Genomic DNA, 16,356 nt, shown 5'->3' on the forward strand with positions numbered 1-16,356 from the left:
TATGCAGCCCTTGATCAATTGGGTAGTGGATTGGAGGACGCTGTGAGGCAGCCTGTAGCAAGATGACGTAATCAAACATTTCTGCTCCTAAAAGCAAACGTATGCTTGATCCCAAAATGTGGTCGGAGGCGCTGTATCGATGGTGTGACGCAATTGCGGAGCCTCCCGTGGCATGCAGAGGCCAAATTGGGCTCCATACTGTATCGGACAAATTTTGAAACAATGCCGAGGGTTTCAAATAAGTTCAGCATTGACATGATTGGTTGATGGTAGGGGGTGGCGGTGGGTCCTGTATAAACACAAATTGACTTCCTTCACAACAGCTCTGCGCTGCTCCCTGAAGAGCAAGGAATATGAATATGCCCTGCCTTCTGCAGAGGCCGTATCACCGTAAATGCTGCATGGCCAACGCAGACAAATTGACCATGCAGCGCCTTTAACTCGTTCCCATTCACAGAGAAGCATGCCGTCCCGCCAGCTGTGATGTACACCACAGGTCATGGCTAGAAAGGATACAGCTTTTGTTCAATTAACGTCAAAAGTTGCATTATTTTTTTGCATTTTTCCTAACCTAATTCTCTTAACCTGCTGCGTAAATTCGGACAAAAGCTGTATCCCATCTGGTCATAACCCGCACCACACGGTTCGGATGATTTCATTCACTTTCTTTTTAGCAGTTTTCTCGAGACCGGAGGACACCGTTTTTCGCGGCGAGAGATATGGTTGGGTGGTGTCGTAGTAAATATATAATGTTATAGCTTGGTCTGACTAAAATCTTGTGCATGACCCATTTTGTGTTGGGCGTTTGTTTTCAATCAATGCTGTTCCTATCCTATAACAATGGACAAAAGAGTCCTATCTTGTCAGCCTTGTCAGCAGGTGGCCAAGGACAACACCCACGCCATAGGTCTCTCAGTTCTTCCAACTCACGAGTTCTTGCTCTGAGGACACACACACACACACACACACACACACACACACACACACACACACACACACACATCATCACTGATAACACACACACACACACACACACACACACACATCATCACTGATAACACACACACACACATACACACACATCATCACTGTTAAACACACACACACACACAAAAATCCCCTTCCTTTAGGCTGAACATTTGAAGACAGAGAACCCGACTCAGAGCCAATGCAACAGTGGAGGGGACCTCGCCCAACTCATCAGGACCAATCAGAAGATCAGAACTACTAGATTCAACCTACATCATTTATTGTATAAAATGTCTGCACACAATGTTTTCGGGGCTCTCTTCAGATAGCTCCCTAAGAGTTTGACGAACGGGTCCGTGCACGCGATTCCAGATATCTTTACCTCTGAATAAACTGCCTTATATTATACCATTATCCACCCTGTCCAAAGTCTCTACTTGGTCTCAGTTCTCCAGTAAACTTGTGATCATCAACAGTGGGGAGGATATCATCGAATGGACAGAGACGGAGGACAGTAGCTAGCTTCAGCAAAAACGACTCGACTCTCGATCTATCTGTGTGATGAAAAGGGCCACATCATCCGCGACTGATGCCTGCGAACTCAACTGCTGCACCAGCTACGATTATCATGGCTTGGATACGTTCTACACCTGCGCTGTTGCTAGCTTTTACCACCACAGCTGACAAGCCAAAAGTGAACCTTAAAACAATACGGAAATCTATTGCCAGCTAGATATGCAACTTTTCAGGGAAGTCAGGAACCAATATACACAATCAGTTAGGAAAGCAAAGGCTATCTTTTTCAAACAGAAATGTGCATCCTGTTGCACTAACTCCAAAAAGTAGTTTTGGGACACTGTAAAGTCCATGGAGAATAAGAGCACCTCCTCCCAGCTGCCCACTGCACTGAGGCTAGGAAACACTGTCACCACCGATAAATCTACAATAATCGAAAATTTCAACAAGCATTTTCTACGGCTGGCCATGCTTTCCACCTGGCTACCCCTACCCCGGCCACCAGCTCTGCACCCTCCGCTGCAACTTGCCCATGCCCCCCCCCCCCCCGCTTCTCCTTCACTCAAATTCAGACAGCTGATGTTCTGAAAGAGCTGCAAAATCTGGACCCCTACAAATCAGCTGGGCTAGACAATCTGGACTCTTTCTTTCTAAAATTAGCCGCCGAAATTGTCGCAACCCCTATTACTAGCCTGTTCAACCTCTCTTTCGTATCGTCTGAGATCCCCAGAGATTGGAAAGCTGCCACGGTCATCCCCCTCTTCAAAGGGGGTGACACTCTAGATCCAAATAGTTACAGACCTATATCCATCCTGCCCTGCCTTTCGAAAGTATTTGAAAGCCAAGTTAACAAACAGATCACCGACCATTTCGAATCCCACTGTACCTTCTCCACTATGCAATCTGGTTTCCGAGCTGGTCATCGGTGCACCTCAGCCACGCTCAAGGTCCTAAATGATATTATAACCGCGATCGATAAAAGACAGTACTGTGCAGCCGTATTCATCGACCTGGCCAAGGCTTTCCACTCTGTCAATCACCGCATTCTTATTGGCAGACTAAATAGCCTTGGTTTCTCAAATGACTGCCTCGCCTGGTTCACCAACTACTTCTCAGATAGAGTTCAATATGTCAAATCGGAGGGCCTGTTGTCTGGACCTCTGGCAGTCTCTATTGGGGTGCCTCAATTCTCGGGCCGACTCTATTCTCTGTGTATATCAATGATGTCGCTCTTGCTGCTAGTGACTCTCAGACCCACCTCTACGCAGACGACACCATTTTGTATACATCTGGCCCTTCATTAGACACTGTGTTAACAAACCTCCAAACGAGCTTCAATGCCATACAGCACTCCTTCCGTAGCCTCCAACTGCTTTAAACACTAGTAAAACTAAATGCGTGCTCTTCAATCGAACGCTGCTTGCACCCACCCGCCCGACTAGAATCACTACTCTCGGTGGCTGACTTAGAATATGTGGACAACTACAAATACCTAGGTGTCTGGTTAGACTGTAAACTCTCCTTCCAGACTCACATTAAGCATCTCCAATCCAAAGTTAAATCTAGAATCGGCTTCCTATTTCGCAACAAAGCCTCCTTCACTCATGCTGCCAAACATGCCCTCGTAAAACTGACTATCCTACCGATCCTTGACTTCGGCGATGTCATTTACAAAATAGCCTCCAACACTCTACTCAGCAAATTGGATGTAGTCTATCACAGTGCCCTCCGTTTTGTCACCAAAGCCCCATATACTACCCACCACTGTGACCTGTATGCTCTCGTTGGCTGGCCCTCACTACATATTCGTCGCCAAACCCACTGGCTCCAGGTCATCTATAAATCACTGCTAGGCAAATCCCCGCCTTATCTTAGCTCATTGGTCACCATAGCAACACCCACCCGTAGTCTGCGCTCCAGCAGGTATATCTCACTTGTCATCCCCAAAGCCAACACCTCCTTTGGCCGCCATTCCTTCCAGTTCTCTGCTGCCAATAACTGGAACGAACTGCAAAAATCTCTGAAGCTGGAGACTCTTATCTCCCTCACTAACTTTAAGCATCAGTTGTCAGAGCAGCTTACTGATCACTGCACCTGTACACAGCCCATCTGTAATTATCCCACCCAACTACCTCATCCCCATATTGTTATTTACATTGTTATTTATTTTGCTCATTTGCACCCCAGTATCTCTATTTGCACATCATCTTCTGCACATCTATCATTCCAGTGTTAATACCAAATTGTAATTATTTTTGCACTATGGCCTATTTATTGCCTTACCTCCATAACTTACTACATTTGCACACACTGTATATATATTTTCTATTGTGTTATTGACTGTACGTTTTGTTTATTCCATATGTAACTCTATGTTGTTGTTTTTATCGCACTGCTTTGCTTTATCTTGGCCAGGTCGCAGTTGTAAATGAGAACTTGTTCTCAACTGGCTTACCTGGTTAAATAAAGGTGAAATTAAAAAATTTAAAAAAGTTATATGCTAGCAGTTTTTTCCTTATCGCCGCCTTTGAGAGAAAAGTGATATCCCAGATTCGTACACAAGCATCATCACACAGATTATCCATTATATTTCCCAGATGGTCAAGTGGTCGCTCTAACGTGAAAATACATGTCTTCAAAACGGGAAGCAGTCGGGAGGAGGCGAGACCGGGTGGGACCATTCTAGCCAATGAGAGGGCAGATACACGCATGAGCAACGGGCACAACTCCGATATAAAATTTTTTTTTTTTCTCAATGTTTCCGGGAAAAAAACGCCACCTGCTGGAGAAGACAGATTTTGGGGCCATTTATCCCTCTCGCTTCGCCTCTTCCTCTCTGATCATCATCATCCTCGCAGGCCAGCTGTGCTGTTTTGGCAACTGCTGTTTTAGCTTCACAGTCGATTGATCGCAGTTTATGCGAAGGTTTGGTTTCCAGAGCCCCTATTTGTCTACGCTTTGGGTAATGGAAATGGGCCGTGTTCAACAGTTCTGCAACTGGCTAGTTCGAGCTAGCTAGCGAGCTAATTAGACGCGGGATTTTGTGCGTGCCTGTGGTCTTTACAGCCAGAAAGCTAAATATGAACCTTTGACGTTTCACCCCCTTGATATTTGATACTTTTTCTACCTCTAGAATCTAGATACTCTTGGCTTTGGAACGGACATAATTTCTCGTTTTGGCTGAGGGCGGAGCATGACAGACATGCGATCCACCATCCCTCCACCCCGGTGCTTCGTCCGGTCCAATACGCCGCGGTGTGAGTAGCCCATCTGGGAAGCGCACATCAGCAGAATCCAATCCTATGCGCCTCTTGGGTGTCGGGGCGAGAAGGTGCTACTATTACTTAAGCGCAATTACGTCGGAGGGAGAGGAGGACGTTGCCTTCCCATCTCAGGATTAAACCATGGCTAATGAACCTGTCATCCTTAATGTGTATGATATGGTAAGATTGTGTGTTTTCACTCAGTGCCATTATTTTGCCTGTGAATCAATGTAACATACTAACCTACTATTGTCACACACACACAATATTTAGTCTCTTTGCACACACACACATCCACGTTTTGTTCTATCCTCGTGGGGACCTGAAATTAATTTCCATTCAAAATCCTATTTTCCGTAACCCAAACCCTAAACCTAACCACTAACCACTAACCCCTAACCCTAACCCAAACCCTAAACCTAACCACTAACCCCTAACCCTAATTGTAACCCTAACGCCTAAGCTTAAAATAGCCTTTGTCCTCATGGGGTTGTGGGAAATGTCCCCAACCAGTGATAATTTTCCTTGTTTTATTATCCTTGTGGGGATTTTAGGTCCCCACAATGATAGAAGATCCAACCCACACACACACACACACACACACACACACACACACACACACACACACACAGGGATGGATTTGACAACCAGGCAGGTGCATAGTTGGCTCCTCTCCTCCCCTCTGATATCTCCAGGCCAGCAGTCACAGATGAGGACCCCAGTGGAGCTGAAAGTCACAGCTGCTCAAACGCCTGATTAAATCCCAGCGTAGCTCTGCTTTGCAGGGAGTAGGGACAGACTGGGACCAGAAATCGGCACGGGCATTTCTAACACACCGGCCTATTTGGATAACAGTATTCTGCTTGAATCCCCCAATTTAGACCGGCCCGCTGGACTAAAGATGGACCGGCCCATCTGGCATTTGCCCGGACTGCTCTATGTCTGGGACCCTCTGGCTGGCACACTACAGGTCATGCAGGGGCTGCTGGAAAAGGGTGCGACCCCAGAGAGAGAAAAGGGTGCGACCCCAGAGAGAGAGAAGGGTGCGACCCTTAGAAAGAGAAGGGTGCGACCCCAGAGAGAGAGAAGGGTGCGACCCCAGAGAGAGAAAAGGGTGCGACACCAGAGAGAGAGAAGGGTGCGACCCCAGAGAGAGAAAAGGGTGCGACCCTTAGAAAGAGAAGGGTGCGACCCCAGAGAGAGAGAAGGGTGCGACCCCAGAGAGAGAAAAGGGTGCGACACCAGAGAGAAAAAAGGGTGCGACCCCAGAGAGAAAGAGAAGGGTGCGACCCCAGAGAGAGAGAAGGGTGCGACCCCAGAGAGAGAGAAGGGTGCGACCCTTAGAAAGAGAAGGGTGCGACCCCAAAGAGAGCGAGAGAAGTGATCATGGGTTGGGACTTGGGAGCAAATTCCAATTTCTATTTTCCTCATTGAAAAGCAATGAATTGAGTGAATTGAAATGGAATTCACCCCAACCCTGGTTCGTAGAGTCCTAAACACTTTTTGAATAACAACAATAAGGTTAAGACAAGTGAAGACAGGAATACGTTTGAATTACTGTACTCTGTGCATTGAGAGAACTGAAGGAGTGATGGGTTGATTTCTAAAAGACAGTGACGCAGAGAGAGAGAGAGAGAGAGAGAGACTGGAGGATGGGTGTGAAATGAGGCATGATATTTCTGCATGGACAGAAAGACAATTGAATGTAATGTGGGAGTCCCTCGGAGACTGCGTGCAGCATTCCAGCTTTAGACTGAAGAGATGCGAGACATGGTTTTACCAGATACCGAGGCTCTCTTTCAGTGGTGTGCAGATCAAAATCAGGAAATGTTATTTGTCACGTGCGCCGAATACAGCACCGTGAAATGCTTACTTACAAGCCCTTAACTAACAATGCAGTTCAAGAAATAGAGTTAAGAAAATATTTACTAAATAAACTAAAGTAAAAAAAATTAAAATAAAGTAACACAATAAAATAACAATAGCGAGGTTGTATACAGGGAGTACCGGTACCGAGTCAATGTGCGGGGGTACAGGTTAGTCGAGGTAATTTGTACATGTAGGTAGGGGTAAAGTGACTTTAAATAGTCCGTGTGGCCATTTGATTAATTGTTCAGAAGTCTTATGGCTTGGGGGTAGAAGCTGTTAAGGAGCCTTTTGGACCTAGACTTGGCACTCCGGTACCACTTGCCGTGCGGTAGCAGAGAGAACAGTCTCCTGAGGGGGAAAAGGTGTTGTCGTGCCCTCTTCCCGACTGTCTTGGTGTGTTTGGATCATGATAGTTTGTTGGTGATGTGGACACCAAGGAACTTGAAACTCTCAACCTGCTCCACTACAGCCCCGTCGATATGAATGGGGACGCGTTCGGCCCTTCTTTTCCTGTAGTCTACAATCATCTCCTTTGTCTTGCTCACGTTGAGGAAAATCAAATCAAATCAAATCAAATTTTATTGGTCACATGCGCCGAATACAACAGGTGCAGACATTACAGTGAAATGCTTACTTACAGCCCTTAACCAACAGTGCATTTATTTTAAACAAAAAAAGTAAGAATAAAACAACAACAAAAAAAGTGTTGAGAAAAAAAGAGCAGAAGTAAAATAAAGTGACAGTAGGGAGGCTATATATACAGGGGGGTACCGTTGCAGAGTCAATGTGCGGGGGCACCGGCTAGTTGAGGTAGTTGAGGTAATATGTACATGTGGGTAGAGTTAAAGTGACTATGCATAAATACTTAACAGAGTAGCAGCAGCGTAAAAAGGATGGGGTGGGGGGGCAGTGCAAATAGTCAGGGTAGCCATGATTAGCTGTTCAGGAGTCTTATGGCTTGGGGGTAGAAGCTGTTGAGAAGTCTTTTGGACCTAGACGAGGTTGTTGTCCTGGTACCACACTGCCAGGTCTCTGACCTCCCTATAGGCTGTCTTGTCTGTGATCAGGCCTACCACCGTTGTGTCGTCAGCGAACTTAATGATGGTGTTGGAGTCGTGCTTGGCCACGCAGTCGTGGGTGAACAGGGAGGACAGGAGGGGACTAAGCACTAAGACTAAGATAGTGTCAAATTCAAATGAAAGACCAATAACATAGAACTCCAGAACTCTAGTCCACAAAATAAAGTTAGCTTCTTTGCATTATCAGTCCACCAATTCTAAAAAAAAAAGACGGAATAGTTAGCTGAATACCATATGTGAGAGCCTGCAACAGTAAGCTTACAGGTAGTGTTTTGAAGACACTGTCATTTCACTAGCACCGTGTCAGTCAGGAAAGTATTTATTATTAATGGAGGGTCCAGCTGGTGGGATGTGAATGTCTTTTACCCCCCCCCCATCCCACACACAAGGGTACAGGAGAAGGTCTGATCGTTAGCACAGACTGGAACATGTTCCGGGATTCATCCGATGGCATTGAGGAGTTTACCACATCAGTCACCGGCTTCATTAATAAGTGCATCGACGACGTCGTCCCAACAGTGACCGTACGTAAATATCTCAACCAGAAGCCATGGATTACAGGCATTTTCCGCACTGAGATAAAGGCTAGAGCTGCTGCTTTCAAGGAGCGGGACACTAATCCGGAAGCTTTTAAGTAATCCCGCTACGCCCTTCGATGAACCATCAAACAGGCAAAGCGTCAATATAGGATCAAGATCTAGTCTTACTACACCGGCTTTGACGCTTGTCGGATGTGGTAGGGCTTGCAAACTATCACGGATTACAAAGTGAAAACCAGCCGCGAAGCTCTCCAGTGACGCAAGCCTACCAGACGAGCTACGTACCTTCTATGATCGCTACGAGGCAAGCAACACTGAACCATGCATGAGAGCACCAGCTATTACGGACGACTGTGTGATCACGCTCTCTGTAGCTGATGTGTGTAAGACCTTTAAACAGGTTAACATTCACAAAGCCGCAGGGAGCGTCATTTTCAACCTCTCCCTGACCCAGTCTGTAATACCTACATGTTTCAAGCAGACCACCATAGTCCCTGTGCCCAAGAACGCCAAGGTAACCTGCCTAAATGACTATCGGTACGAAGCACCCACATCTGTAGCCATGAAATGCTTTGAAAGGCTGTTCATGGCTCACATCAACACCATCATCCCAGACACCCTGGGCCCACTCCAATTTGTATACCGCCCCAACAGATCCACAGATGACGTAATCTCTATTGCACTCCACACTGTCCTTTCCCACCTGGACAAAGGGAACACCTACATGAGAATGCTGTTCATTGACTACAGTTCAGCATTCAATACCATAGTGTCCTCCAAGCTCATCACTAAGCTAAGGACCCTGGGACTAAACACCTCCCTCTGCAACTGGATCATGGACTTCCTGCCGGGCCGCCCCCAGGTGGTGAGGGTAGGCAACAACACATCCGCCACGCTGACCCTCAGCATGGGGGCCCCTCAGCTTTAAGTTCATTGGTGTGTCCACATCACTATGGAATTTTCATGGTCCACACACACCAACACAGTCGTGAAGAGGGCACGACAATGCATCTCCCCCTCGGGAGGCTGAAAAGATTCAGCATGGGCACTTAGATCCTCAAAAAGTTATACAGTTGCACCAATGAGAGCATCTTGACTGGCTGCATCACCGCCTGGTATGGCAACTGCTTGGCATCCGACAGCTAGGCGCTACAGAGGATAGTGCATACCGCCCAGTCACTGGGGCCGAGCTCCCTGCCATCCAGGACCTCTATACCAGGCGGTGTTAGATTAAGGTCCTAAAAGTTGTAAAATACTCCAGCAAGCCTAGTCATAGACTGTTCTCTCTGCTGCCGCACGGCAAGCGGTACCAATGCACCAAGTCTGGAACCAACAGGACCCTGAACAGCTTCTACCCCCAAGCTAAATACAGTGCATTCTGAAAGTATTCAGACCCCTTGACTTTTTCCACATTTTGTTACGTTACAGCCTTATTCTAAAATGGATAGTTTTTTCCGTCATCAATCTACACACAATACCCCATGACATAATGACAAAGCAAAAACAAAAAATAAGAAACTGAAATATCGCATTTACATAAGAATTCAGACCCTTTACTAAGTACTTTGTTGAAGCACCTTTGGCAGCGATTACAGCCTCGAGTCTTCTTGGGTATGACGCTACAAGTTTGGCACACCTGTATTTGGGGAGATTTCTCCCATTCTTCTCTGCTGATCCTCTCAAGCTCTGTCAGGTTGGATGGGGAGCGTCGCTGCACAGCTATTTTCAGGTCTCTCCAGAGATGTTAGATCGGGTTCAAGTCGGAGCTTTGGCTGACCAAAGCCCTTCTCCCCCGATGGCTCAGTTTGGCCGGGCGGCCAGCTCTAGGAAGAGTCTTGGTGGTTCCAAACTTCTTCCATTTAAGAATAATGGAGGCCACTGTGTTCTTGGGGACCTTCAATGCTGCAGACACATTTTAGTACCCTTACCCATATCTGTGCTTAGACACAATCCTGCTCTGACATGCACTGTCAACTATGGGACCTTATATAGACAGGTGTGTGCCTTTCCAAATCACAGGTGGACTCCAATCAAGTTGTAGAAACATGGATGATCAATGGAAACAGGATGCACCTGAGCTCAATTTCGAGTCTCATAGCAAAAGGTCTGAATACTTATCTAAATTAGGTATTTCTGTTTTTTATTTGTAATACATTTTCACACATTTCTAAAAACCTGTTTTTCGCTTTGTCATTATGGGGTATTGTGTGTAGATTTAATTTAATCAATTTTAGAATAAGGCTGTAACGTAACAACATGTGGAAAACAGGAAGGAGTCTGAATACTTTCTGAATGCTCTGTAGTTAGTCTGAGTAGTTATTGGTTACTATTTAACTATCTGCACTGACACTTTCTGCACAGGGGTTATATCCTGCCTGGTTGGCCCTGTCCTATCTGGTGAAATTCTCCTGTCTTATTTGGTGTCCTATGTGAACTTAAGTATGCTCCCTCAAATTCTCCCATCTCTCTCGCTCACTCGCTCTCTTTCCCCCCCCCCCCCCCCCCACCACTTCCTCCCGGAGGACCTGAGCCCTAGGATCATGCTTCAGGACTCCAGGCTGTCCCCGTCCCCAGTCCACTTGGTCGTACTGCTGAACCCAGTTTCTGCTGTTTTGCCTGCGGCTATGGAACCCTGACCTGTTCCCCCGGGACGTGGTACCTTGTCCTGGACCTACTGTTTTCGACCCTCTCTCTCCCACTCCCCCCCCCCCTCTCTCTCTACCGCACCTGCTGTCTTGACCTCTGAATGCTCGGCTATGAAAAGCCAACTGACATTTACTCCTGAGGTGCTGACCTGTTGCACCCTCTACAACCACTGTGATTATTATTTGACCCTATGAACGTTTGAACATCTTGAAGAACGATCTGGCCTTAATGGCCATGTACTCTTATAATCTCCACCCGGCACAGCCAGAAGGGGACTGGCCACCCCTCAGATCCTGGTTCCTCTCTAGGTTTCTTCCTAGGTTCCTGCCTTTCTAGGAAGTTTTCCTAGCCACCGTGCTTCTACATCTGCATTGCTTGCTGTTTGGGGTTTTAGGCTGGGTTTCTGTATAGCACTTTGTGACATCTGCTGATGTAAAAAAGGCTTTATAAATTAATTTGATTTGATTTTGACTAACTCTTTTGACTCATCACATACACAGCTGTTACTGTTTATTATCTATCCTGTTGCCTAGTCACTCTATCACTCTACCCCGGGTATATAGCCATGTTATTACCTGGTACCCCGGGTATATAGCCATGTTATTACCTGGTACCCCTGCACATCCACTCAGTACTGGTACCCTGTGTATATAGCCATGTTATTACCTGGTACCCGGTCTATATAGCCATGTTATTACCTGGTAGCCCGGGTATATAGCCATGTTATTACCTGGTACCCTGGGTATATAGCCATGTTATTACCTGGTACCCCGGGTATATAGCCATGTTATTACCTGGTACCCCGGGTATATAGCCATGTTATTACCTGGTACCCCTGCACATCCATTCAGTACTGGTACCCTGTGTATATAGCCATGTTATTACCTGGTACCCTGGGTATATAGCCATGTTATTACCTGGTACCCCGGGTATATAGCCATGTTATTACCTGGTACCCCTGCACATCCACTCAGTACTGGTACCCTGTGTATATAGCCATGTTATTACCTGGTACCCTGTGTATATAGCCATGTTATTCCCTGGTACCCCGGGTATATAGCCATGTTATTACCTGGTACCCCGGGTATTTAGCCATGTTATTACCTGGTACCCCGGGTATTTAGCCATGTTATTAACTGGTACCCCGGGTATTTAGCCATGTTATTAACTGGTACCCCGGGTATATAGCCATGTTATTACCTGGTACCCCGGGTATTTAGCCATGTTATTACCTGGTACCCGGGTATATAGCCATGTTATTACCTGGTACCCTGTGTATATAGCCATGTTATTACCTGGTACCCTGTGTATTTAGCCATGTTATTACCTGGTACCCCGGGTATATAGCCATGTTATTACCTGGTACCCCTGCACATCCACTCAGTACTGGTACCCTGTGTATATAGCCATGTTATTACCTGGTACCCGGTCTATATAGCCATGTTATTACCTGGTAGCCCGGGTATATAGCCATGTTATTACCTGGTACCCTGGGTATATAGCCATGTTATTACCTGGTACCCCGGGTATATAGCCATGTTATTACCTGGTACCCTGGGTATATAGCCATGTTATTACCTGGTACCCCGGGTATATAGCCATGTTATTACCTGGTACCCCTGCACATCCACTCAGTACTGGTACCCTGTGTATATAGCCATGTTATTACCTGGTACCCTGTGTATATAGCCATGTTATTCCCTGGTACCCCGGGTATTTAGCCATGTTATTACCTGGTACCCCGGGTATTTAGCCATGTTATTAACTGGTACCCCGGGTATTTAGCCATGTTATTACCTGGTACCCTGGGTATATAGCCATGTTATTACCTGGTACCCCGGGTATTTAGCCATGTTATTACCTGGTACCCCGGGTATATAGCCATGTTATTACCTGGTACCCCGGGTATATAGCCATGTTATTACCTGGTACCCCGGGTATTTAGCCATGTTATTACCTGGTACCCCGGGTATTTAGCCATGTTATTACCTGGTACCCCTGGTATATAGCCATGTTATTACCTGGTACCCCGGGTATTTAGCCATGTTATTACCTGGTACCCCGGGTATTTAGCCATGTTATTACCTGGTACCCCGGGTATATAGCCATGTTATTACCTGGTACCCCTGCACATCCACTCATTGTGGATTTATCGTTGTGTTATTATTTTTCTATTATTTTTCTCTCTGCATTGTTGGGAAGGGCCCGGAAGCATTTCACTGTTAGTCTACACCTGTTGTTTACGAAGCCTGGCAAATAACATTTGATTTGATTTGGGGAGGAGATAGGATCTGTGGGGGATGGGATGTTACCAAAGGTCTGGGGCCATATGTATAAAGTTGATCTAGGATCTGGCTTCCCTGTCCATGTAACCTTGTTAATTGTGATCTAAAAGGCTAAACTGAAATCAGCACTTCTACTCTGAGACTCTTGATAGCCTAATTACAGCCCCTGATTGGTAGAGCATGGCGCTTGTAACTCCAGGGTAGTGGGTTCGGTCCCCGGGACCACCCATACGTAAAAATGTATGCACACATGACTGTAAGTCGCTTTGGATAAAAGCGTCTGTTAAATGGTATATTATTATTATTATTATTATTATTATTATTATTATTATTATAAGAGGGGGTTTCTGTGGGGGTAAGGAATAGGGGTGTTAACACCACCGCACGTGTAGATGAAATATGAGTAGCATCCCTTGCCTTCCCCTCCCCCAACGGTGTTTCTGTGAACAGGTGCTTGGTGGTCAGACCTGCTTCTATTAACATTTTGATTACAATTTACTTGGCATAAATTTCAGGATTTTAAATGAAAATACAAACATGCAAACTCACTCTCATAGGACGATTCAAAGGAAAAAACATCATTCTAACCATTCCAGGACATTGCATTCTAACTGTTGAATCTCTCTTTCTCTATTCAGTACTGGATCAACGAGTACACTTCCAATCTGGGTGTTGGAGTCTACCACTCAGGCATTGAGATCTATGGCCGAGGTACAGAGGAAGACCTTCACTACTTTTTCATTCATTCATACATCCAGCCATTCACTCACTCACTCACTCACTCACTCACTCACTCACTCACTCACTCACTCACTCAATCAATCAACCAGTGTGCTGTTGGCTAAATGGAATGTTACATGTGGAATGTTAGATGTGGAATGTCTCTCCACAGCTTCTATCCCATTGAGATTCTATCATTTTGTGTTCTATCCTCCTGAACCCACTCACCATTGAATCATAATGTGTGGAGAGAGCAAGAGAGTTTAGCATCAACCCACAGAGAGACAGACAGACAGACAGACAGACAGACGGACTGACTGACTGGTCTTATTCATAATGCCCTCAGTCACAGACTGTACCTAGAAGATATTGTGTCTGCTACATCATACACTTTTTTTTATATCCTATAAAAGTGACACGTCATTTTCCAGGAAGTAGCCTTGTAGTTTAAAAAAAAACAACGTTTGTAGTCTTTTTGAATGGTCTTCAACGAGCAAAAATGTAGAGCAATGGTCTTCAGCAAAACACTTAATAAAAGGCATCTGGCTGAAGTAAATTCATCCACAAACCCAAATAAAATGTTATGTATATCTTACATGACCGCATTTTCACGAATTTGATAATATAATCGTCAAGTCCATTCAAAAGATTAGGGGACATGACCCGGAAGTAACGCGGAAGATGACGTAACTTTCACAGGGTATTCCACACGATATCTTCTCACATCACACAATATCTTCTCACACCACACGATATCTTCTCACACCACACGATATCTTCTCACACCACACGATATCTTCTCACACCACACGATATCTTCTCACACCACAAGATATCGTCTCACACCACACGATATTTTCTCACACCACACAATATCTTCTCACACAATATTTTCTCATACCACATGATATCTTCTCACACCACATGATATCTTCTCACATCACACGATATCTTCTCACACCACACAATATCTTCTCATACGATATCTTCTAACGCCACACGATATCTTCTCACGCCACACACTATCTTCTCACACCACACGATATCTTCTCACGCCACACGATATCTTCTCACGCCACACACTATCTTCTCACACCACACGATATCTTCTCACGCCACACAATATCTTCTCACGCCACACACTATCTTCTCACACCACACGATATCTTCTCACGCCACACGATATCTTCTCACGCCACACAATATCTTCTCACGCCACACGATATCTTCTCACGCCACACACTATCTTCTCACGCCACACGATATCTTCTCACGCCACACACTATCTTCTCACACCACACGATATCTTCTCACACCACACAATATCTTCTCACGCCACACGATATCTTCTCACGCCACACGATATCTTCTCACGCCACACAATATCTTCTCACACCACACAATATCTTCTCACGCCACACGATATCTTCTCACGCCACACAATATTTTCTCACGCCACACGATATCTTCTCACGCCACACAATATCTTCTCTCTCACACCACACAATATCTTCCCACACCACACGATATCATCTCACACCACACGATATCTTCGCACACCACACGATATCTTCTCACACCACACAATATCTTCTCACATGATATCTTCTCACACCACACAATTTCTTCTCACACTACACGATATCTTCTCACGTCACACGATATCTTCTCACACTACACGATATCATCTCACACCACACAATTTCTTCTCACACCACACGATATCTTCTCACACCACACAATTTATTCTCACGCCACACAATATCTTCTCACACTACACGATATCTTCTCACGCCACACGATATCTTCTCACGCCACACAATATCTTCTCACGCCACACAATATATTCTCACGCCACACGATATCTTCTCACGCCACACGATATCTTCTCACGCCACACGATATCTTCTCACGCCACACAATATATTCTCACACCACACGATATCTTCTCACACCACACAATATCTTCTCACGCCACACGATATCTTCTCACACCACACGATATCTTGCTACACAGTTCGTGCACCTTTGTTGGAACGCGACAGCATTTACTGTCTCTTTTCTTTCTCACACCTGTAATGTGAGCGATGATACATTACTGATGTTCAATTGACCCAATATACTCCCTTATTCTCATCTTTATTACAGAGTTTGCATATGGAGGTCATCCGTACCCATTTAGTGGTATATTTGAAATAAACCCTGGAAACACCACTGAATTAGGAGAGACCTTCAAATTCAAGTGAGTTTACATTATCACAGACACACACACACACACACAGACACACACACACACACACACACACACACACACACACACACACACACACACACACACACACAGGGTTCTACAAAGTGCCTAGTCACATAAAAAGGGGTCAATGGCCGCTGTTTCACAACAGAAACAAGGGGGAAAAAAATACTCTTGTTTTGTAGTACTGTATTGAGAGGAGCAGGCTAGGCTTACTGA

At 45.5% G+C, this 16,356-nt stretch overlaps 1 protein-coding gene across 2 annotated transcripts in view; it reads left to right on the forward strand.

The window, feature by feature from the left end:
* Positions 1–16,356, forward strand: part of LOC311146040 (deubiquitinase DESI2) — a 41,779-nt gene that overhangs the window by 8,075 nt on the left and 17,348 nt on the right. The window contains exons 1-3 of one of the 2 annotated variants that reach the window (XM_084182484.1): positions 4,802–4,928; positions 13,805–13,877; positions 16,035–16,128. In XM_084182484.1, coding sequence (XP_084038610.1) covers positions 4,890–4,928; positions 13,805–13,877; positions 16,035–16,128 — 206 coding nt within the window. In that variant the 5' untranslated portion in view covers positions 4,802–4,889. Of the gene's footprint in view, positions 1–4,801; positions 4,929–13,804; positions 13,878–16,034; positions 16,129–16,356 lie in introns of those variants that run through there. The other variant, XM_084182485.1, reaches the window with a different exon arrangement.

Source organism: Coregonus lavaretus (assembly GCF_964263955.1).
Source record: "Coregonus lavaretus genome assembly, chromosome: 18".
NCBI lineage: Eukaryota > Metazoa > Chordata > Actinopteri > Salmoniformes > Salmonidae > Coregonus > Coregonus lavaretus.